The following is a 22,879-nucleotide window of genomic DNA, read 5'->3' as shown; positions in this document are numbered from 1 at the left end:
ATGCACTGATACTAGACTGACACTGTCCTTATGATGTGAGCAGCTCTTGTAAGCCTACAGCATGAAATAGTCTTCCAGCACTATTTCTTTCATTTTTTCTAAACTCTTAATAGTAATACAAGTGTACTTCATATAGCAGTGTGACACCTAGTGACACCTAAGATCTAGGCTAATTGTGAAAGTTTAGCCTCAGATTTATTAAAATGTTAGTGGTTTATGATGGCTGTGAAAATTGCTGCATGTTGTTTCCGTATCTGATAGAGACACTTTCAAATGAAGTTGTTTTTAGCTGCCCTGGATTTTGCCTTAAAAGGCAGACAATTCCAGACAACAAACTTTTGGGATATTTCCCCAGCTTCTTTATAAAGTATATCCACTTCTTTAATTTTCTTTTCAAAATTCCTATTTTAAGGCATGAGTGTTCCAAGACTGTGATATTAGTTTATGTATAAATGAAATCCAGAAACCTCAAAAGTGCTGTCAGACAATGGAAAACTAAGGTCAATGGACAAGTCTGAAATATAGTTAGAGAAAATAAGTAACAAGAAAAACATCTTAATTCTGCTGAAGCAAAGGTCTCTATGGGCTACAAATATTTTGAATTTCTGTAGCAATTTATCACCAAGCAGCCTCTAAGCATATACATCAATTAACCTTCACAATTTGGAAGCTGGATAAGGCTTAGATTAGATTTGGTTCTGTTTATCACTGGAGTACAGTCTGATCCATTTGTGATTGGTGTTTGACAGTATATAGTCCTGTTGACCTGGATGGTAACAATCTCATATAGAAAGTATTTCTAAATTGTAACATTAGACAAGGTTCTGACCAAACATTTAACATCAACAGTGAAAAATTTAAGACACTGCCAAAACTGAGAAGGAAACTACTATTGGTATTGTCTAACGAATGCTCTGGGAACTCCCATAAACAGGAGTAGTACCAACCATGTTTCTCTATTTGCCTAGGCAAGTCCCTTAATCTTTTCTTATAATAACAAGGACCAAAGGCATGCCATGTGGAACAGATTCTGAAAGTTCTGTGGACAAAAAAAAATCTGTTGCCTGTGACCCCAGACAAAATTGGGACATTTGGTAAGACTTCAGTTTGCTTGTGTTTCTTTGAGCCTTCCTGCTAGAAGTGTTGAATTATTTGAACTATGTCGATAATCGCCTGTTTGTCTACATGATCTAAGTAATTTAAGAAATTACTTATAAGAGTAGTGAATTTGATGAGAGTCTAAGTTAACCTAATTAATCATCAGTTAATCATGATCTTGTATCTAGACAAGAAGCAGTCTTGCAATATGCAGTGCCTGAAGGCAATAAGTAAGAATACTGGATCTCACGTGAAGTTTTGGAGGTATTTCTTTTTTATCTTACTTACGATTGCACTAGCCTATAGGCATACTATAAATTGATTAAAATTCAAAAAACATTGAAATTATTTACAGCCTCTGCCCTTCCTGCAGTGTACTTCAGCTTTTTATATACTGCATTCTTTAAATTAATTTCATCAGAATTTTTGGGGGGAAAAAAATAAAAAAAAATGTCTGCAGAAATAACTATGCCATAAACACACTGCCTTATTGTCTCTTTAATAAGTCTGCATCTTCCCCAAAAGCTTCAGAGACATCATGTGTGTCTAGCAGGTAAACTAATCTATTGTTTCCAGCTAACATTCAGTTTCAAAGTAATGAGCCAGGCTTCAAGGCATCCCCATTGCAGAATTATAATTCAGGAGAATAAATGGTCTTTTGGGCGGGATGATCAGAACCATTTCTCTGTAGATGAAAATCATTGCTTATGACTTCATCCAAATACAACTAACCAGAGCATTTTTTGTTTGAGCATTTCTTCTGTCCTTTAACTTTCTTGTAGTGTAGTGTTCTGTAGCAGTTTGGAGAGCCTTAGTGTGTTTCTAACAACTCATAAACATGCATGTTATATTGCTGTATCTGAGTGTTGACAGGACAAACGTTTTGATACTGGTAGAGGGTTTTTATCCAAGAAGATTGTGTCACTGAATGTATAACAGAGAGCTTAAAAAATGCCTTTGTGGTCTTTGCTGTTATTTTCACATTTAAAGACCAAACTTTAGGGCAGTTCAGTGTACTTTCAGTGTACTTGGGTTTCATGTGGCAGACCTGTGACATGGTGTCCACTGTCTGCCTCCAAAGCTTTCCTACCCAAGAAGCTCCTATGAACTTACCTGAGCAGACTTTCAATGGACCTGTCTGAAACTCCAGCTACTTCTGTGGCTGGTTTCTGCTGTGCTTGTCAAATCTAACTGAATTGTACCAAAATCAACAGGGCTAAAACTGGAGCAGTAACTTGGAATTAATCAGATAATAATATCAGCATTGCTGAACGTACTTACCATTAAATGAAATAATACAACTTCATAGTTCAAATGGCCGCTTGTTTTCTATGCTATACTGGTTCCTGTATTTGTTCAAAATGCTTAGTCCAAAATTGATGAAATGTCTATTTTTCAGATCAGGATTCAGTTCATTCATACTGTAGCCTTAGGCAAAATTTCTCAGTGCACTGTATTTTGTTCTGGGAATATTCACGTTCTGAAGTCAGGTTCAAATGTTCACACACATTAGCTATATGAACAAACCAATTGAGTAAAATTTTGAGTCACTTTTTAACAAAGTCCACTTCTAACCAGAAACATTCCAAGTTAGTTCTTGAGTTTACTTTGCTAAGCCAACCAGACTGGACCTTGAACAACCAAGGAATGGGTGCAGTAAAATGAAAGTACAATAAAAAAATGTTACTAAGTTTATGTATAGAAATTCAACTGCATAAGAGGCCCTGCATATTATCAGGTTGTCCAAAGAGCCTAAGACCATTCAGTGATGGTAAGCTGTAGCAGTGATACCAACATTCCCAATCTTGTCTACACACAGTAGAAGAACACCAGGTCTTTGTGTTGCCTGGGAGAAGAAGCAAGTCTTCTGCCTGTCTCCATCTTCTCCCCTTCTGTCCTACCAAAACAAGCACAAGAACAGGATTTTCACCAAAATTGTTACCCAATGCTGTCCATGGTGGGAGCAGTCTCTCATGCAGGTGAGACTATAGGAAACCTACCAGCTCACCTCTTAGTAAGGAGGACTGGGGAGCTGGGGAGAAGGGCTATAATTTCACCTGTGTATGGTTCTGTGGTTTCCCAAATGGGACCCAAACCTGACAGGCATGAGATTAGTTTACTGTAAAGAAGAGAAACATAGAATTAGAAACCTGTAATGAAAAATGAAAACCATCCTTTGGAAACGTATAGCTGGCTTGGCTCTGCACATAGGTTTGTTCCCTACTCCTGCTCTCTAGCTTTAAAAGAGGCACCAGGGAACATGGATTAAATGATTAAATCAAATCAACTAACTAATTACATTAAAACAGTAAATTGGATAAAATTACTGGGTTTTGTTTTACAATATTGTGAAGGCAAATTCCCTACACAGCTTCACACATAAAGTAGGAAAGGCTATTATTTAATGGGACTTGGCCACAAGAGTTTTGCAAAAGATCAGAGCCAGAAATAGCAGTCAGGAAGAAATGATACTTCAGACAAAGTGGAGCAGTATTCCCTGACAGTTCTGCCAAATTTGTTAATTTATTTTAATTATTTTTTTAAGCACTGAATGATACTTTGTTTTAGTGGACTAAGCCTGCACATACTAGCAGGCTACATGACACTGAATCCATGTTTTGATTAGCATCAAGATTCCTACATATCTAAATCAATTCATTGTGCAAAGGCACCATATCAAAAAAAAAAAAAAAAAAAAAAAAAAAAAGTAGTACACAGAATTAATGATGTTTGGTCATCTATTCTCCAGTGAGCTTGGAAACACAGATGAACATGGTACCCTTCCTATTTTATGTCATCAGAACTCTTTCTTCTTCAGCCCTGAAGAAAACACATTTTTAGCATTGCCAGCTCTCTCTGCTTTATCAGACATCTCATTTTTGGCATCATATGATTCAAGGAAAACTTATCTCTTATTTGGAAGAAAAATAAATGTTTTTTAGGACTTATGATTGCCAAAAAAACTTTCAAGATGTACAAGACTGTGAAGCCAAAAGATAAGTAACATGAACACAGCATTTATTATTTTTTTAGAATATCATTATTTTGAAAACACTTTATTCATTTATCTTGGGGGCTTGAGTCATACCTTTTTTATTTAAAATTGCTATTGAGCAATTTTATATTGAGCTCTTCATTTTTCAGTGGTTCTTTTGATTTCTGATGTCTGCTAACTTTAGCATCTTTGTCATTTTCATCAGCACTGGTCACTTTCTTTCTTTAATGCTTCCCCTACTGTTGAAGTAAGAGTTTTGCCAATGATTTCAGAATGGAGCTTTTGGGAAAATGAAGCAAAGATTTAATCCTTCAGACTTTTTCAGACTGGGACTACTGTGCAACATGGTTAAATCATTGTTATTCTTTTATTCCCTGTGTATGAATGTAACAGCAGTATAAAAATCTTTTTGTTGTATAGGATAGCATATGGCATCACAGGAAAACTAAGGAGGTCTTCTAAGCTGATTAAATAAAACCAACAAGAGTCACAGGAGGGAATGGAGGAGGGAAAACACTTGCTTGCCTGATCTGAGATATTTGCAAAAACTGCAGCAATTCTCCACCAGCTAAAGATTGAAGTTTCCCTTGGTGAACTGATGACCTTTGATGTGATAATTGCTGTTTTTCCTGAAACTCTGAAAGAGACTATGTATAGTACGGTTAGAAGAAAAAAGGATAAATATTAATGAAGCATTGGATTTTTATTCAAGAACAGCAGGAGCCAAGCAGTTAAACACTCCTTTTCATCCCATGAAGCAGGATAGTAACTAAAATCCCCATAATTTTCGCCACATATACCTTAATCTCTGAGCAGTTTTACAGAGTGCTGTGTATACCTGTGTGTAAAAGAGCTTATTCTGTCATTAAAAGGAGTATTCGTTTTGTTAGTTTTTTTTTCTTTTGAAAATGTCATAAAAATTCATTTTAAAAGTTATTTTAAATATTATTAAGTATTTACCCCCCATGTAACACATACATATGTGAAAGAGTATAAATTTTGCAATATGGTGGCCATAGAAGTTTTATTCTTCAGGTCAGACTGGGTAAGGTACGACAGGATAAGAAAAACATGAAAATATTATCCTTCCCATGTTGTGATGCACAAGAAAAATTCTTACCTTTTCATGAATCCAAGTGGATCCTAAATTATTACTTCAAAGATTCTCTTGCACACAATTCACTGTGTGCTCACTAATAGAAAATCAAGGTAAACATGCTACAGTTAACATGTAATTGTCCTGCTCACTCACAAACTGGTGAAAGGAAAACTGCTTAAAGAGCTTTCTACAGCTGTCCAGAGCAGTGTACAATGCTATGCAACACAGGGACAGCACAGCCCATTGCTTACCAAAATTACGTTTTTTTTATTATTGTTTTTAAATAGAGACACAAGTGTTTTATTTACCTGGTAGTGAAGTTACTTCCTTCTGCAGTTAGTTGTTGCTTTAGCTAGCAAGTCAAAAGATACTCAGACTTTGCCAAAAGGCTTGCCATCTCCAGTCAAGATGTTAATTTGCATGTCTGTCATGGCTTGGAAAAGATTAAGTATTAGCCTTTCTTCTAGCATGTCAGACTTATTGTGCTGTTATCTTGAAGTATTTTAAAGTCAAATAAAATTGAGATTTTCAGACTGATTAGCTGGTGTGACTGCAAAGGCATTTCTGTATTCAAGAAATGCCTTTGTTATAGCAGCCATCATATCTGACCTGCTGCCTAGGTCAATAAAGATGAAGGGCTCTTGGTCTATCACAGAAGAAACTCACTGTGGACCAAGATTGGGCATGCTTTCATATGCATACACTTACTGCAAACCTAGCAACATACATGTTTTCTTCAAGTGATTAATATAGCATCACATGAGACATACTGTTTCTTTGGAAAACATCCTTGTAAAGCTGTCTGAAATGGGAGGTTAAATATCAAAGGGCTAACACAAAGAAATGGAATGATCAAACAACTAGACTATTTTGTGATTAGCATGGAACATTTTGTTGATGATTAAGTAAAGAAAAACCTGCTGAGATGAGGAGTAAGCAATTACATGTTGAGGATACTCCTACTTATTGCCTTATTAGAAGTATTCACAAACTGAGAGACCCTCCACAGGGTGATCACTTACTTAATTCCTTAGAGCCAACAGCTTTGCTGTGTTTATATAACATGATTTTCTTCAAGGAAGGGAAAAAGCAGGAAATTTTCACTAAATGCATAATCACTCTGCGTCAGAGAAAAATTACGAAATTCAGGAAACTTTTGTGTATAAAGGAGGCTGCATGCTTATTGTTATTATTCGTATCATGTCTTCAACTGTCAACTTCCTTTCCTAAAAAGCCAGTTAATTAGATGAGTATGATAGTTATAGCCAGTGGTTATTGCAAATACAGAACAATTCCTAACAATGATAGGGAGATAGTTCATTCTGAGCATAGCTGACAGCCATAGTGATAGCTGGCTGTGGAAGTAGAGAAAACATTGCTTACTAGATCATGAAAGTTTCCTTTTACTGAAGTTTCAGTATGCTGCATGTATAGAAAAGATTTGGGAAAACAACACAACAATCTTTTCTCACTAGAATAATTTTTCCAGCTTTCTCACCTCTGTAATTTGGCTTCCTTTCAGCTAAGAAACCTTGCCTCCATGCTGACAGCCATTGTAACCTCCCTTTCTGCTCCTAGGGCAGTGGAAGGATGCTTGAGAATAAACTAGGTTCGAAGACCAGTTGATATTGTCAGATTCATAAACAATTATAGTAATACTGGAGGGAGGACATCTTACCTGTTTCTGGCTTGTGCCAATAATGGACTGAAACAGCAACAGATGGTGACTACTGTTATATCTTTCAAATGCCAGTGGGTATGTAACTGGCAAAGAACCATAAAACAGATGAATACTGTTACATGAACCAACCTGGAAATCTTGTGTTAGTAAATAAGGAAAAATCAGTAAATCTTAGCCGTTCCCTCACTTAACCCCTTAACATGTACCACATATTATTGAAGAAATGCAGAATGTCTGTCATATTCCTACAGTATAGAAAGGTTTTGGTAAGTGAAACCATACTTTTATTTTCAACATAGACCTAAATATGGCACTGTAGGCTTATCATTTCTCTTAATAAATTCTGAATAGGTTGTGATCAGTCTGCCAGTAAAGAGATAAATTAAGTGTATGACAGGTACAGCTCAGGTGCAAGGTTGATGAGTGGAAACATACAGAAATAAATCTTTGAGAAGGCTTACCTGGATGATCATTAAGGTTCCAGGCTTATGGTTCAGCCTAGCTTGACATGTCATCATCCATAATAAACTGCAGAATGGTGTTAGTTTTGGGAAGTCCTTCTTGGCATACCAACCTCTGTAGCAATACAATAGGGTTTTAAGTGAGGCCTTGTACTTATGACTGTTGTCATTTAATATTGTCAGGATCTATGATTTGCACTATGTCTTTCATTAAATGTAGAGCTGGCCAAAAGGTTCAGCTTTCAGCTTTTCAGCTCTTTTTTTTTTGCTTTTTTTTTTTTTTTTTGCTTTTTTTTTAAACAATTAAAACCCTTCCAGTGGTTTGTTTGTTTTTCTTTACACAACATAAAATTCTATTGAAATTCATTTGCAGATTGAAAAGTTAAGGTTTTCCATCTGAGCCTCATGTCTGGTTGTAAGCAAAAAGAATAGTCATCAAGATGATCTTTGTTTTAGCTTCAATCCTATTTAGTTTACACCAGTGATCTATAATTAGCTAATTGTTTGCACAGAGAATTGAGGAACTTAGATGAAAGATGCTATGTAGTAGAACATGTGGAAATACTGAAAGTATTATATCCAACACATAGTTTAAAAATGGCACAGTCAAAATTTGTCTGGAAGTCTGATTCAATGGGATATTTCCCAAACATATGGCATAAGGAGCAGCTTTTCAGCAATAAGCCTTAGACAGGTATTAGATGCTAACTTGTGACATTTATCACACTGTCTACAAGATGCATATGATTCACACTCAGTCACTCAGTTGCCTTGGTTTTAAGCAATTTCACACTAAAAAGGAAATATATTAGCAAAAGCTCTTTGCTGTTTGGTGATGGTTATTTGCTTCTTAAGATTGCTGTCCCACTGTGTCCTTACCTGTAAACTAAAGCCTGTATCGTTTGACTGTTACGTTTGATTTATATTTTATATAGATTGCTGAACAGAATACGAAACCATAGAAAATAGCATAATTTATAATACATAGACACCTTTTTATCATAGTGTTATAGGCAATGACTTGTGACATGCTCCAGTCTACTGTTTTGCAATTTCTGTTTCTTTTCATTTACACCCTTTCTCATATACTAACCAATCCAGTTGATTTATAACAAACAATTTCCTAGTGAAATGTACTTACCCATTACAAGTTTTAGGACACCTTTCTGCATTTATAGATAATGTGTTTCATTCTCATTCAGATGGATAAATATTTTTTCATGTGAGTACTGAGCATCATCTCATTTACAACTGATGCTGTCGTCATGGTATCATGGCCATAAGGCTCTGCCCAACCAGAGGCTCCCCAACCCTGTCCTGGGCCCAGAACCCCATTTCTGTCCTCTGAGATGTCAGCCCTGGGCCCCCGCAAGGCCACAGAAGAGCTGGTGTCCAGGTCCCCACAGCCCTGCCCTTCCTGGCCATGGAAGGCCTTCCCAGCCAGGCCCAACCACAGATCTTAGCCATGGCCCACAGAGAGCCACCAGCCTGCACCATGCCCTGCAAATGTGGTTATAGGTGTTACTTGAAACACGGGCGGATTTCATTTGCAGATACATAAAAATTACATTAGAGACCATAGGAAACACATGCCAGTGTTGACATTTTGCTGTATCTGTTTCCCAGCTCTATTCCATGAGAAGCCTAATATGTAACTCAATATTATAGTTAAAGACCTATAGGAGAGAAAATCATGCAAAGAAATGTGGAAGGATCTTACAAATAGTTGCACTGTTAATATAAATGCCTCTGACCAGAGGTTAACAGGGTTTTAAATGTGGGAGATAATGGAAACATAATCTGGTGCCATATGATCTGTTAGCATAATGATTTTTCATTTCAGATCCTTTCTCTCTTGTTATGGCCTGCGACGTTTGGTATATTTTTGTTCAAATTTTACCATGTCTATAATCTAAAGGTACTTTACCAGCCAGAGAAGAGGTGAGTTTCTGGAAGCTTTCAGTAAAGTGGAAAAATAAGAAGGTGGAGAAATATGAGCAGGCGGTAAAGGGGTAGATTACAGTATGTGCTATATGGTTGCTGTCATCTCCATCCTGCAGGCCTGGGGAGTGGATTTAGGGCATATCATCTGCTTGAAAGTACTGAGCTTTTAAAGGAAATGCTAAGGAGAGTTAGGAATTTTATTAAATCACATTACAAAATTGAATAAAATGAAGAACAGAGATAGGAAGATGTTGCGTTTTCAGCATATCCTCCCTTCCATAGCTTAGAAGTCTTGCACTGCTGTCTGTTTAACAGCACCACAATAAAGTGTTGTGCTTGGTTTTGTTTTTGTTTAGTTTTGTTTTGTTTTCAAATGGTATTCATGCTTTTCCTTTGGAGTAAGTTACAGTTTCCAGATACTGTGTCAGGAGACTACATTCAAGTAATAGGGCATTTTCAATACAGAAGTTTTTTATATGTTGATGTGCAGAGTTGAATTCTTCTACCACAAATACAGGCAGAAAACAGGGAGAATTATACCACAACTTTCATGTAGAGTTTTTCTGAATATTCTGCCCAAAAGATATTGCTTGCTTTTCACTATAAACCATACAAAGCACCCTTAATTTTGGAGGGAACTTAACTGGAGGCTGTGTTAGTTTATTAAACCTGTGTCTCAAAGCGTGTCTGTTATTAAGAGCTTATGATCAGAGCTGCCTACATAAGTAGCCCTTACTAAGTGGAAGAGTCTGTGGGAACAAATGTAAATTAATAACTTTATTCCTAGTAGAGAAAAACTCTGGGGGATACGTTAGTCACTGTGGTGTTAATAGATCATAGTGATGTCTTCGAGAATAATCTGTTTGTTTGTTTGATATATTCTAAATTATTAAGAAATAAAAAATATTTGTAGAAGTGTTACATGAAGGACTGGTTATGATTATTCTTCTCTTCCAGGAGACTTTTCTTGTAAAACTGCTTTGTTGTGGTTATAGACCTATCAAAATTCTTAATATTAAATCTGTGAATTTTGCAAATGCAATGGCATTGTAAATAAAGCTTTGGAAAGTTATCATTACACACTTTTTACCACACCATGTTTAGAGTTTTAGAGTCTTTTTAGAAACTAGTAACCAACCTGAATGATATTTTCAGAAACAACTGGAACTTGTTGACAGCGCTAAAGATTTGAAATTCCATATTTTAAAGCAGTAACAGTTTCACCTAGTGAGACAGAATTTGTAGCATTTAAGCTGCCTAGATTTAGACTTTTAAATCAGCCATATGGGATAGAAAGGGTCCCACTGGAAAAACATTCATTTAACTCCTGATAAATTACTCATTTTTGCTTGTTTATTTTAAAGGACAACATACACAGGAATGTATTCATGGGAGATGAATTAGCTCCTATATTATGAGTGTGCAGTGTGGTTAGTGTGAAACATTTACACCACCCAGCTCATCAGAAACTGGTCAGATCATTTGTTTCATTCCAGCTGTGCTCTTTACATTTACATGGAGCCTGGGACAGAGAGGATTTCAACTTTCTCCTTTCTTATATTTGAAGTTGTACTTCTTTTCCAAATATTGACTACTTTAATCACTACGTTTTATTAACAAAACAAAACAAACAAAACCAAAAATGTCTAAAATCAGATTTCATTTCTGTAGAAGAAATGACCACTAAAATAATTGGAAGACTTCTCCTTAGTTCAAAGGATTTTGGATAAAGCCCGAAATCTTAGCTAATTCCCATGACTAAGGGAGCAAAACTTAGCCTTTAACTTTTCAGACTTTTCAATGCAAGGGAAAATGGCAGATATTTCTTTAAAGCTGTGTACATTGATGATATAAGTGCAATGGGAAGTTGGTAGGAAGGCTCTTAGAATTGTGTGTAATGAGAGACATGAAAGTTATTCAGTGATATGATGAATTCTTTGACTTGCTGTGGTGACGCTGTCCTTCAGAAAACAGCTTACTAGTATATTGCTGTCTTCTGGGTTTCAGTAAGCCTGTAACAATGGCAAAAGCAGAATTTTCTATGGCACTCTTCATTCTTGGTCCCAAGAAAAACATAAAAAGTTCAGAAATAGAAATAGAAAAGTAATTTTTTCAGTCAATCTAACTATTTGAAAATCTTCAGTGATTCATTCACATTGCAAGGAAAGGTTTTGTGAATTTTTTTTGTTTCACTTAGTTTAGCTCACTTCTCTGTAACAGCAATATCTCCTTAAATTCACATTAATATGTATTTGACTCAGCACTTGTTAAATATTGAATTCTGGACCCCCAGTACAGGAAAGACATCAGTAAACTGGAGTTGCACTCTACAGAGGGCCATCAAGATAGTCGTGGGGTGGAGCACTTGCCCTGTGTGCAGTCGTTTTTGGAGCTGGGTTGTTCAGAATGTAGCAGAGACAACATCAGTGGGCCTAACAGCAGCCCCCAGCACCTACAGGGTACTCATTGAGAAGACAGAGCCCAGTCCTTGGTAGTCACACATGGCAGGAGGACAAGAGGCAACAGATATAAACTGAAAGGAAAGAAGTTTGGACTGGGTATACAGAAAAAATCACCCTCAGGACAGCCAAGCTATGGAACAGGGCCTCAGAGTGTTTTGGCAGTGGTCATCCTTGGGGGTTTTTATGACTTGAGTTGGTAAAGCCCTGAGCAGCCTTGTCTGACCTCACAGCTGAGCTCAATAAGGACAAAGAAGTGGATTCTGCTGGTCTAAGCGTTCCTGAATCAGGTCATTGATGTAAGAGAGAAATGCAGTTTATGAGTCACTTTTTATATAAGAACATCTCATCTACATTTAGGGAAAAAAAAAAAAAAAAAAAAGTTCAGTATAGCAAGCATTGATAGTTTCCCAACAATCCTTGTAAACTAAGATACTTCCCAAATTCCTTCCTAAGCAAAATGTAGAAAAGCACTATCATTCTGTCCTTTGCCTTTCTATCTCTTCTCCATTACCTGAGAGTGATTTCTGATATATATTGGTCCTTTCCATTCTGTATTATTCAGAAGCTTCTACCTAATGATTATCAATTTTCATTCCTGTCTTCCCTTACTGTGCATAGTGCACAGTCAGATGCTGGGGCATAAGGTTGTCTGCTTGCTCCATCACTCCTGGAGAAAATAATTCAGTCTGTGCTGTGTCAGACATCTTAGCAGAATCTTGGCTCATGAGCAGATGTACAAAATTTCTATCTATAAAGATTTAAGATATATGTATAACATCTATAAATACTATATAAAATCACGTGTCTTCACTGCTAAACAGGAACTTTTCTTAATAAGTGCATTGGAAATAAAAATATGTGTGCTTGAATTTATTTAGCCTCAGCTTCCATGCTTTAAAACTGCTCTCTGATCTACAGAACCCAGAACTATGAAATTGAAAGTACCTGTATGTGCACTTGAAAGATGAAGGAAGTCTTTCCACAGGCATTTTCACTTGGAAAATGAAAGTGCATTTATATGTGCTGCCTTTTCAAAATGCTTTCTGACATAAAGTTATTCACAGAATAATTTCAACAAGTCATTCTTGAGTCTCTTAGATCTCAGACTGAAGATTATTTTCAAATAGCTCTTTGAGAACAGATATCCAAGATTCAGACTGAGTGAATTGGTATTCCTCCAGCAGATAAGCTGTATATGATATATTCTGTCCTGGATCAGGCATATGTGGCTCTTATTTCAGGCTTTTTTAACAGCAATACCGATTTTCAGATTAAATTCAGTATCCAGATATTTCATATATTTTGGTCTTCTCTCATGTACCAGTGGTGGTTAGCTTATTTTGAAATATTCAGTAAAGATCTTAAAGCATCCCTGTGCCAGGGATTTACTGGAGAACCCGCTAGAGGCTGCTTTAAGGTCAGCAGTCCTGTTCAATGAGGCAGACGTATTTATTTTGCACAGCAGGACATGTACCAAGGTCTAAGTAAGGACTTGGATGCCTGCTTTGAAAATCTTGACACTAAAATCGATCCATTTTCTTCCTTGCTCATATTTGCTGTCATTCCAGTGCAAAAATTTTTTTTCACCTGGTAGGATGTGACTACTGGAATGCTCCTGGCGTGGGAGTGAAGCCACATGGAGATGACTTCCTGATCTTCCTAGTGGTGGATCAGCTGACGGTCACTCCAGGAATCCCACACACAGGTGTGTGCTTGAGTGTGGGCTATGGGACAGTGAGGTGACAAGAAGCAAAAAGGACTGGAAGAATTGCTGTGATAGCAGACACAAAAACTCACATTCCTGGGCCTTTGTTCTACCATGTGCTCTATAGGTATCCCAGCTTGGAGAATGTTGAGGGCCTGCTGACAACAAAGGTGATTAACAATAATCACAGAATCACACAGAATCACTGGAAAGGACCTTAAAGATCATATAATTGCAACACCCCTTCCATGGGCAGGGACACACCTCCTACCAGACCAGGTTGCTCAAAGCCCCATCCAGCCTGACCTTGAACACCTCCAGGGATGGGGCATCCACAGCTTCTCTGGGCAACCTATGCACTGCCTCACCCCCTTCCAAGTAAAGAATTTTTTTTTAATGTCTATTAATGTCTAATAAAATAGATACATGTGTGATGTTCTTCTCAGTAGTGCCTCAAGTCAGTGCAGCTTCCTCTCTGACTGGTCTGTATAGAAAAGGATATGAAGCATTTGCTTTTTGTAGCAGATTGTTTTGTTTGGTCTGACTGTTTACTGTTATTACTAGGCTGTTTTTTTCTATCGTATAGGTTTGTGAGGGAGGAACTATTTAAAAACACACTTCCTGCTCTGTCAAGGTGTTTTTACACATAAATCAGTGAAAGTAAAATTTGCACTCAGGACTGGAAAAGCTCCTTAACAAAGAGAAGAAACATACTAAGGAAGGTCTCACTTAAAGGGTGGTACTCAGTACTCGATCCACAGAATTTAGTACTTATAATTTATTGAGAATAAAACTTTTTTGAATATAATGGGACTGATCCCAAAACTAAAATTTATTAGGCTTTGCAACCAGATCTGGAAGTGCAAGAGAAGGTCAACAGATACCATATGCAGTCTGTAGTGTACAAATGTGTACATAAGTACACAGATTTTGCATGTAAACATACAAAGTACTGATGTTACAAATAAGTTCATTTTCTGCACTGGAGTAAGTTTTTAAAAAGCACTTGCATGGACTGCCCAGTTCTCTTGCTTAGCCAGTGGATGGCAGCTGCCTAAATTCCCATGGTGTTTGTGAAAAGTCCACGCTTATGTGTTGAGTACATCTGAGGTCCTTACCTAGGAGTACAGGTGCTCCTATCTGTTTGAATGCATAGCTTATATAGCTTCACACAGCCATTTCTTCATGCTTCAGTCCTGAACCTGGTTCCTGTGAACTCCTGCGGCTTCCCCTATTTAGTCAGCAAGGAGAGCAGCCAGAGCAGCAGTGCCATAGGATCGGTTTCCTCCAGGACCCAGACCCTGGTCATACACCTCAACATCACTTCTCCACCTTCCTCAATACCCACAGGAAGGCAAAACCTACCTTAACCTGCCCATATGATAATGGAGTTCTGTAAGTGATGGTAAGGAAATGGCGCATTCTCTGTCTTCTTATATATGCGTAGATACTCTGTGCTACGGATGACCTGTTCATATTCAGGTTAATCATGTACATTTTATTTAGGAAAGGAAACTGTTTACCAAAGACAAAAGAAAAACTCCCTCTTTCAAACAGTGCTGTGGATCTTTGAGGGAATGTGAAAGTATCTAAGAAGCAAATTTTTTAAATTTCAAGCGTTCTTTATCTAAAGGAGACGTGAAAAGCTGTGCTTTTGCATGGTTTCTAAATTCTGTGGACTTAGAGGAACTTAAAGAAATGTGCAAACTGTGTTGCTGTTGTTCACCTCTGTGATATGATCTCCCAACTCAAGACTACTTACTGGATCACTGAATCATCAGAATGTTATTGTACAGTATGTTTTCATAATGCTCCACACTGTTGAACTGAGCAGGGATATAGCAAAGATATGTGGTTTATAAAAGGAATTTTAAAATTACCTTAAATTCCTTCCTACACAAAGGTTACTCTTTATATTTAAAAAATGCTTGGAGTCTTTTAGCAATTATACTACCTGGTAGCTGGAAAGCCACTTATTTAAAGATTAAAAAAAAAAAAAAAAAAAAAAAAAAAAGATATCAGTAGCCTGCTTGGAGCCTACTGCACATCTAATTATCTTTCTTGGTCTTAATTATTTAGCAAGTGCTAATAAACTGCACGTATCATGACACTCATGTTTAATAAGCATATAAATTTAATTGATTTTTTTCCCCCATCTCTTTGAAGATTCACAGACACAGAATTCAATCACAAGGCAATGGCATTATAACTTCCAATATAACATCAGGTTTTAATAAGCCTCCTGTTTGCTGCACACATGTGCTTAAGACTGCCTGGAAACCAAATCAACAGAGAAAAGGGATTACTTTAGATTACTTTGAAATGTGCATTGTTTGAAATGGCCTCTGGTGACCAGCTTTCATGAATGGCTGATTTTACTTGTGGGGCACGTCATCTGGCTCAATTATACCAGCCTCCTTTGTATGACAAGTGCACTTCTTGGCTGTGTTGAAATATGAAATACTAAAACAAAGTAAATCAGATGGTGAGAAATAAATTTAAGAAACTGTATAATGCTAGAAGCTTGTAAATTAACAGAAGACTTTCTTCTTGATGAAAAATATGTCAGAATTTTCTTTCAAAACCATTTCACAGATTTGAAGTTAATATAAAAATATTTTTATCTACTGTAATCTTTTGTTTAACTATATTAAAAACATTAACATAAAATACATATTTTCCTTTTATCAAAGATAGTTAATGTATTAAATTAAATATGTACATTAACTACAGGTATGTATTTTTAAAATGTTATTGAAGTTTGCTGTTTTACCCTGACATGTGAAGTGTTGGAAACTTTCTCCTACCAAGAATATCCCTTAACCTGTACAAAGTTATAAAAGTAGGTTAGAAAGTGTGCATTATACTTTCAAGTCACTGCAGGCTTTTTCCTTTCCTGTCTGTAAGTGTTTTTGAAATTACAATGCAAAAACTTAATATAAGGTTATGATTCTCCCTGCCTGCAATTACTTTAAATTATAGTTACTTTAAATTAATCTAGCCTGTGGCTAGATGATACTGATGATACATCATTATAATACACAGATTATGTTTGGAAGTTGAGTAGATAACTGATTGATTAGCAAAGTGTGTTGGAAATCCGATAGATAATGATTAGATTAGACCTAGATAGGAACTGCATTCTTTGTGTTCATTGTAAATCCTAAACTTTACAGCTAAGATTAGGGGATTAACCTTTAAGAAAAAATGGTAGATCTTGCTTTTTTCCTGACTTCTGCTGTACAGTAAATGTGTTTCCCATGGCTGCAGGCTTGATATTCCCACAGGAAACTGCCCTGCAGATTTACGCTGTTCTGCCTGGTAGCCTGAGATTGCAGTGTTTTCCTTTCATATATAAGATAGAAGCATAAGATGTGAGAAAAGCATTAATGTTACCGAACAGAAAACAGTCATCTGTCAACAGCTTTTACCACTTAAGTGCTTCACTGTATTACTGAAATTGAGAGTTGTTATCCTTATTGTTGTTGTGGAGTGTTACAACCAGCTAGTCATCAAGGCCATATGATTTAAAAAGAGATTTAAGACTTCTGAACTGCTAGGTTGCTCTGGTGCAGATGAACATGTCGCCTCCCTGGCCTTTTCTTATGTAATTTCAATCTGTCTGCACAATTGTCATGAAATTACTAATTTTGTAATTTGGATGGGTCTTTAACTGCACACCTGTTATTATTCAGACTGTGAGACTCTGAGAAGTCCATCCACACTTTGACATAAACATCAAAGATTCACAGAAGCTCAGCATGTGTGGTTGAGGAAAAAAAAAAAAAAAAAAAAAAAAACGTTCGCTCCCTTTAGCCTTAGACTTTCCATGTATGCAAAATGTTCTTGAGTACAGTAAGATTTCTAGAGGGACACGTCTCACTTCAAAGCAAAGAATGACAAGTGGTGGGAATAAACCACTAATCCTGAACTTTGTGGGGTGCACTGGTGGGTGAAGCCATCTCCAGTTAACATGATGGCAGCAGTGTCTGGCCCTCTAGGCAGACTGACCAGTTGACCAGGTGCCCACCAATGTGACCAACCTTCAAGTTCATATTGGAAATTATAAAACACTGTCAACAGCAAATTCCCCACTCTGTTTTCTATGGATATTCAGAATTCTTGATGTGTTTTTCCCTTCTACTTTTCTTATTGAGAATTTGATTTTAAAGAAACAGTGAACACTGGGGACGTATTTCTATCAAAAATTTTCATAAAGTATAAAACTGTCAAATCAGCTGGTCATATATAATATATATAGGATGACAGTGTTCCTCTGTTTAGGATCAAGAAATAATGCTTATACATGTATTCTTGTGGTAACTGATGTTTAGGGTTTTGTTTGTTTGAGGATTTTTGTTGATTTAGTTATCAGAGGAACATGTAGGAAGAAATTATCCAAGGTAGCCTATTGCATAAAGGACATGAGACAAGTTATCACTTTCAGTGATAAGGCTTTCTGCTTCCTTTCCATACTTTTGATAATTTTTGTGCAAGTTCCTAACACTTGTCTGCAAATCTCAAAAATTTCCTAAGTATCAAAATAATCATTAATGGAATATGTCTTAGTTAAGCCAATTTTTGGAGGCAGGGAAGTGGAAGTACAAAGAAATAATCAATAGGATACTGGACAGTAATGAAGAGCAAAACATTTAACCATAAAATGACCACTGCAACCGGAGTTTCTTCATTTGGGATCCCTGTTGTATCTTACATTCTCAATTTGCTGGGCGTATTTATTGCTAATATCAAGGGAACCAAAATGTGAATTCTGTTTCTCAAGATCCAGAGTCACAGTCCATTTTATTCTTTTCTCCTCCTTCTCCTTCTCCTTCTCCTTCTCCTTCTCCTTCTCCTTCTCCTTCTCCTTCTCCTTCTCCTTCTCCTTCTCCTTCTCCTTCTCCTTCTCCTTCTCCTTCTCCTTCTCCTTCTCCTTCATTATTTATTGTCATTATTATTATTATTATTATTATTATTATTATTATTTTATTAGTAATTCTTTCATTGGCCAGAGTAGATCCCTTCTTGTTTCTAAGGAAGGGTTTTAACTATGACTTTGGATGATGTTCATGCCCTTCATGCTCATAAGAAAACAGGAGTAATGTGGTGTAGAGAAGACAAAGTTGTCAACCCTTTGTTAACACTTGGTTGTGCATTACTGATCTGGAGCATTGCATAGTTCTTTTTTTGTTTGTCTTGGGGACAAACATATGTCCAGTAGCCTTACTCACTATCCCCATGCTTAACTTCAGATTTATAACCAAGGAAGAAATCTGTTCATGTACGCTAGATTCCCTAAGCAAGAATGAAATATATTAAATAAGAAGAAGTCCACACATCTTTAAAGCTTGTAACTGAGAAATACAGTTATGGACATTCAGTGGCCTTTTTTCATAAACAAAATGTATTATATTGGACTAATTTTTATTGGCCAGACACAAAAAAGGTGCTTTGGGTGAGCACAGTAAAAAATGCAGATGTCAAAACAATGTGGATATGCAAAAGGAAAACATTCTTTTCTGAAAAGTAGCTGTCTTTTGTTGTGTTCCAAATTAATCCCTTTCTGCCAATGCAGCAATGCTTACATTGTGTTAATAATCTTAATCATTTCTTGGCCAAAATGAATGTAAAATCTACAGGTAGTTTCAAAAGATTTTATCTTTCACTTTTCCTTCTGGTCACCGAAAGACATTCTGTTAAGAGACCTAGAAATCAAGTCCTTCTAGTTTTTATTCCACATGACAAAAAGTGGCACTGTAGCCCTTCTTTGCAGTGCCCTGCCAATGTAATTCAAGTTTCACGGGTAATTAATTCTCCATGCCAACGAGTCCTTGAACTGCCTGTTATAATACTAGCAGCATAGAGCCAACTGAAGAACCAAGTTTTCAGATTTTATCCCATGAAAGGTGAGTACAAACTATGAATTTGTAATTCCATTAAAAAAAATAAGAATGACTGTAAAATAAAAAGTACGTCCAAATGAGGTAAAATAGTCTCCTGGATTTCATAATACTCCAGTTTTGTTTATTTACTGACAGTGTTTCAGTTGTCATAGGTATATTCTCGAGGCAAAATATATTTTAAATTTATCAAATAACACATATATATTTTCTTCTTGTAAATGCTCTTAGAGAGAAAAAAAAAAAAAAAACATTTCATATTACAGTCTTGATTTCTGAACACTGCACAGAAATTTTTAAGTTTACATCCTCATATGGATCTGAAAAGGTCCCTTTTAGAATTTCTCCTATTTTTGCCTATTTCCCAAGACAAATTACAGTGTCTGTAGGGGCACTTGTAGAATACCAGACAGTATCCAACACAAACAGCCTTGTCTTCCATTATCAAGGCTGCATTTTGACAGTTTTCTTTACTTTATTTCCTTCAAGAACTGGGAAACAGGCTGTAAGAGGACAAGTTCTCAAAGATCACTTCAGAATAAAGATTTGTCATATGAAAATATGAAATTGTTATGTGCAATGAAAAGTGGCATTACTGTGTTCTTATGCAGGAACCATTCAATGAGACTTTGTTAATTAGTTTTCTACATTTCTTGGTATTTTACTTTATCCATCAAGGGGAAGAAAATAGATAGCTGGAAAAGAAACCCTTCATTTCTTTTACCCAGAAAAGAATTGTCTAAGGTGGCTATAACTTGCTGAAATAATCTAAAGCAAAAAGGACTTTTTTAAAAACTAGCACAGCCCAAAGAGGTTAGAATGAAGAACACTTACTAATGTTAGTCTGGATTAGTATAAATTTTATTAGCACTGAGGTGTAATTGTCAGGAACTTTCAGTTTCATACTGTGGGGGATTATTCAAACATGTTGGTGCCAATGTTTGCTCAGTGCAGTCAGGATGACTGCACTTTCTGGGTCAACATTGTCTGAAAAAGTTTGCTGTACAGTAGAACTGATGTAAGAAACTAAACATTGAGTCTCACTTCACGTATCCTTTCGTTCTTTGTGAGGTGAGTCAAAGTTTTGCTATTTAAAGATCAGACATTTAGAGAAATTGTATTTCTCCTTTGCACCAAGAGCATGTGGTGTCTGGTGTCTGTCAGAAGAATGCTTACTTCTTCAGTAATGCTATTCTTTGGTGTTTTTGTCAGCTTCTATGTGGCTTAAAACAAATACATGGAAATTGAATTATTTTTAAAAGTCAGTCCGGACTAATTACAGACTTCCAGTCTGCTTATCTGAGTGTTGTGTAATCACCTAAATGGCATTTAACTTTAAACGCCCAGCCCCTGTATTGGCTTTGCAGTGCTGTAATGCTAGTCAGAGACTGCAATGTTTGGTGGGGCAGGGACAATGAAAGACAGGATTTCTCTGCAGCAGACACTTGGATTTTCCTTTTAAAGACATTCACACTCTTCTGGTGTAATTACAGCCTGCCAGAGTGAGGAGCATGAAACTGTTTAGCTTGTGAAGCTTAAAATAAAAGGTGTATATGAAAACAAGAACACGATCCTTTTTCTAGCAGTCCAGCAAAAGTCCCTTCCCCTCCCTCTCCTATGGCTTCTTCCCCTGATATTTAGAGCACCTTCCATGTAACATATTTTTAGGTGAGTGACAGGGACTTTGTGTGTGTATGTTGTGCTTTCATTACACCATTTTTGTGCTTATTTGTATGTTTGTAGTTAAGGTCACATATCTAAATTTGAAATCTCAGGTATGGGAGCACAAATCTTATGAATCATGCTCCAGCCTAATTATATAATGTCCAAACCAATTCCTATGCAGCTTTCCCCATAAGCAGACTTCTTGAATGTTCTTGGGGTTGGGTGGTTTTGTGCTTTGTTTTATTTCTTTAGGGACTGAAGTCACCATGTTTTATCCATAGTCCCAAAATAATGTATGTGGCCGGTCAGTACCCCGGAGGGAGCAGGCATGACTCTGTGGTTTCTTTTCCACCCCTTTCCTTTTTGCCCCCAGGTATTCCCTCCCTTCCCTTGTGTAACAGGACGGTTTTACAGTGCTTCACTCAGTAATGCAAAAAATGTTCAAGTGTAAGTGGCTGCCCATTCCTCCCCAGGCCAATCAGTCATTTTCAGTCACAGGTTTAAATCTGCTGCAGCGAAGGCAAGCCTCTGTGCTTGCATCAGGTCTTACAAAAGCAAGGCTGTTTGACTGACAGGCACAGAGAGGGGGTTCTGATAACGCACTGAGCTGAGTCTGGAAACCGAGTATTGAGGACAAGGCTGTGCCAGGGGTACCGTGCATTATGGATGAGGCACTCGGGTCCATCATTGATTGATTGAGGGACAGTTACGCTCTTTCACAATGCTGGGTAAGATCATCTGGGCTGTCACTTAATATGAGCTTTCTTGTCAGTGGGAAGATGACTTTTCATGTAGTGATCCAATGCAGATTGCAAATGACAGCCATGCTCTCCTCTCTGCTTTGTAGGGGTTTACTTGCTCATGCAGGTGAGTTAAGCTAAAATAGCTTTATCGCTTGCCAGGTGCCGTACACTGGAATTAACTCTTATTTGCAGAATCTCAGGCTGCTTATAAATATTGGAAAAGTACCTGCATTTGATGACATGATATATATGTCCTTTATCTCTAGCAGCCAAAGTGCCACCTAACTGCTGCATAGGTATAGCATTAAATTAAGTAGATGAGCTGGGGGGAATGCAAATTTTTTCTACTCTTCTTTTTCAGGACAGAGAAACAAGCTGTAATGAACAGTTTTGGAGACTTTGAAGCACAGTCACAGCACTGAGGTCTTTGACTGACAAGCCTTCAGCTTTCTCCTTCTTATGGGGCTCCTCCTACAGATGTTCTGAACACGTCTGCATCCCAGCAATTTTTTACTGCGCCCAGGTACTGACTGTAAGGAACATGCTGCATAAAAAGAAGCGTGGGGTGTAGGAGAAGGAGCAATGTGAGGAGTATACCAGGAGTCAAGCCTATACAAAATGCAGGCAATGGCATGACTTCAAGCAAAAATTATTTGAAAAAGCGTAGTTGCAGAAGGAGCAAGTTTATTCTTAGAAAATGATAGAATAAAGCTCTTATTCAACAATATGGCTTGTGTCATGTCAAATGGTATGTGTCAGGTCTGACTTCCCTAAGTATCATCCTTTTCCTGTGTGACTGAAAGTTTATTTATTGCTTAAACAGAATTTCTTTTCCTCCCTACAGATCTTGAAAACTAGAGTTCAGGCACTTCTGGATCGCTCTTTTCATTGAAATACTGGAACTACTATGAAGTCCTCCTTGTTTGCACTCCTCTTGGCAGTGCTCAGTACTGAACTGCTGACAAGTCACTGTTCCACTGTCAAGTCCCCAAGGTTCAGAGGACGTGTGCAGCAGGAGAGAAAAAATATCAGACCAAATATCATCCTTGTACTCACAGATGACCAAGATGTGGAGCTAGGTAAGAAAAAAAATGTTATTTGCTACTTCATTTCCTCATGCATCTTT

At 37.0% G+C, this 22,879-nt stretch overlaps 1 protein-coding gene across 11 annotated transcripts in view; it reads left to right on the top strand.

The window, feature by feature from the left end:
* The window catches only part of SULF1 (sulfatase 1), a 130,418-nt gene that overhangs the window by 37,697 nt on the left and 69,842 nt on the right, over nt 1–22,879 (top strand). For 8 of the 11 annotated variants that reach the window (XR_011807475.1, XM_072034530.1, XM_013099339.5 and 5 more), the window contains 2 exons: nt 22,115–22,276; nt 22,598–22,832. Coding sequence is in view for 10 of the 11 variants with exons in the window: in XM_072034530.1 (XP_071890631.1) it covers nt 22,661–22,832 (172 nt within the window). In the remaining variant the exon portion in view is untranslated. Of the gene's footprint in view, nt 1–968; nt 1,095–1,291; nt 1,363–21,586; nt 21,739–22,114; nt 22,277–22,597; nt 22,833–22,879 lie in introns of those variants that run through there. The other 3 variants (XM_072034529.1, XM_072034531.1, XM_021272337.4) reach the window with 3 other exon arrangements.

Source organism: Anas platyrhynchos, chromosome 2, assembly GCF_047663525.1.
Source record: "Anas platyrhynchos isolate ZD024472 breed Pekin duck chromosome 2, IASCAAS_PekinDuck_T2T, whole genome shotgun sequence".
Classification (NCBI taxonomy): Eukaryota; Metazoa; Chordata; class Aves; order Anseriformes; family Anatidae; genus Anas; species Anas platyrhynchos.
The sequence above is the reverse complement of the archived record's forward strand: the minus strand, read 5'-3'. Positions and strand labels throughout refer to the sequence as shown.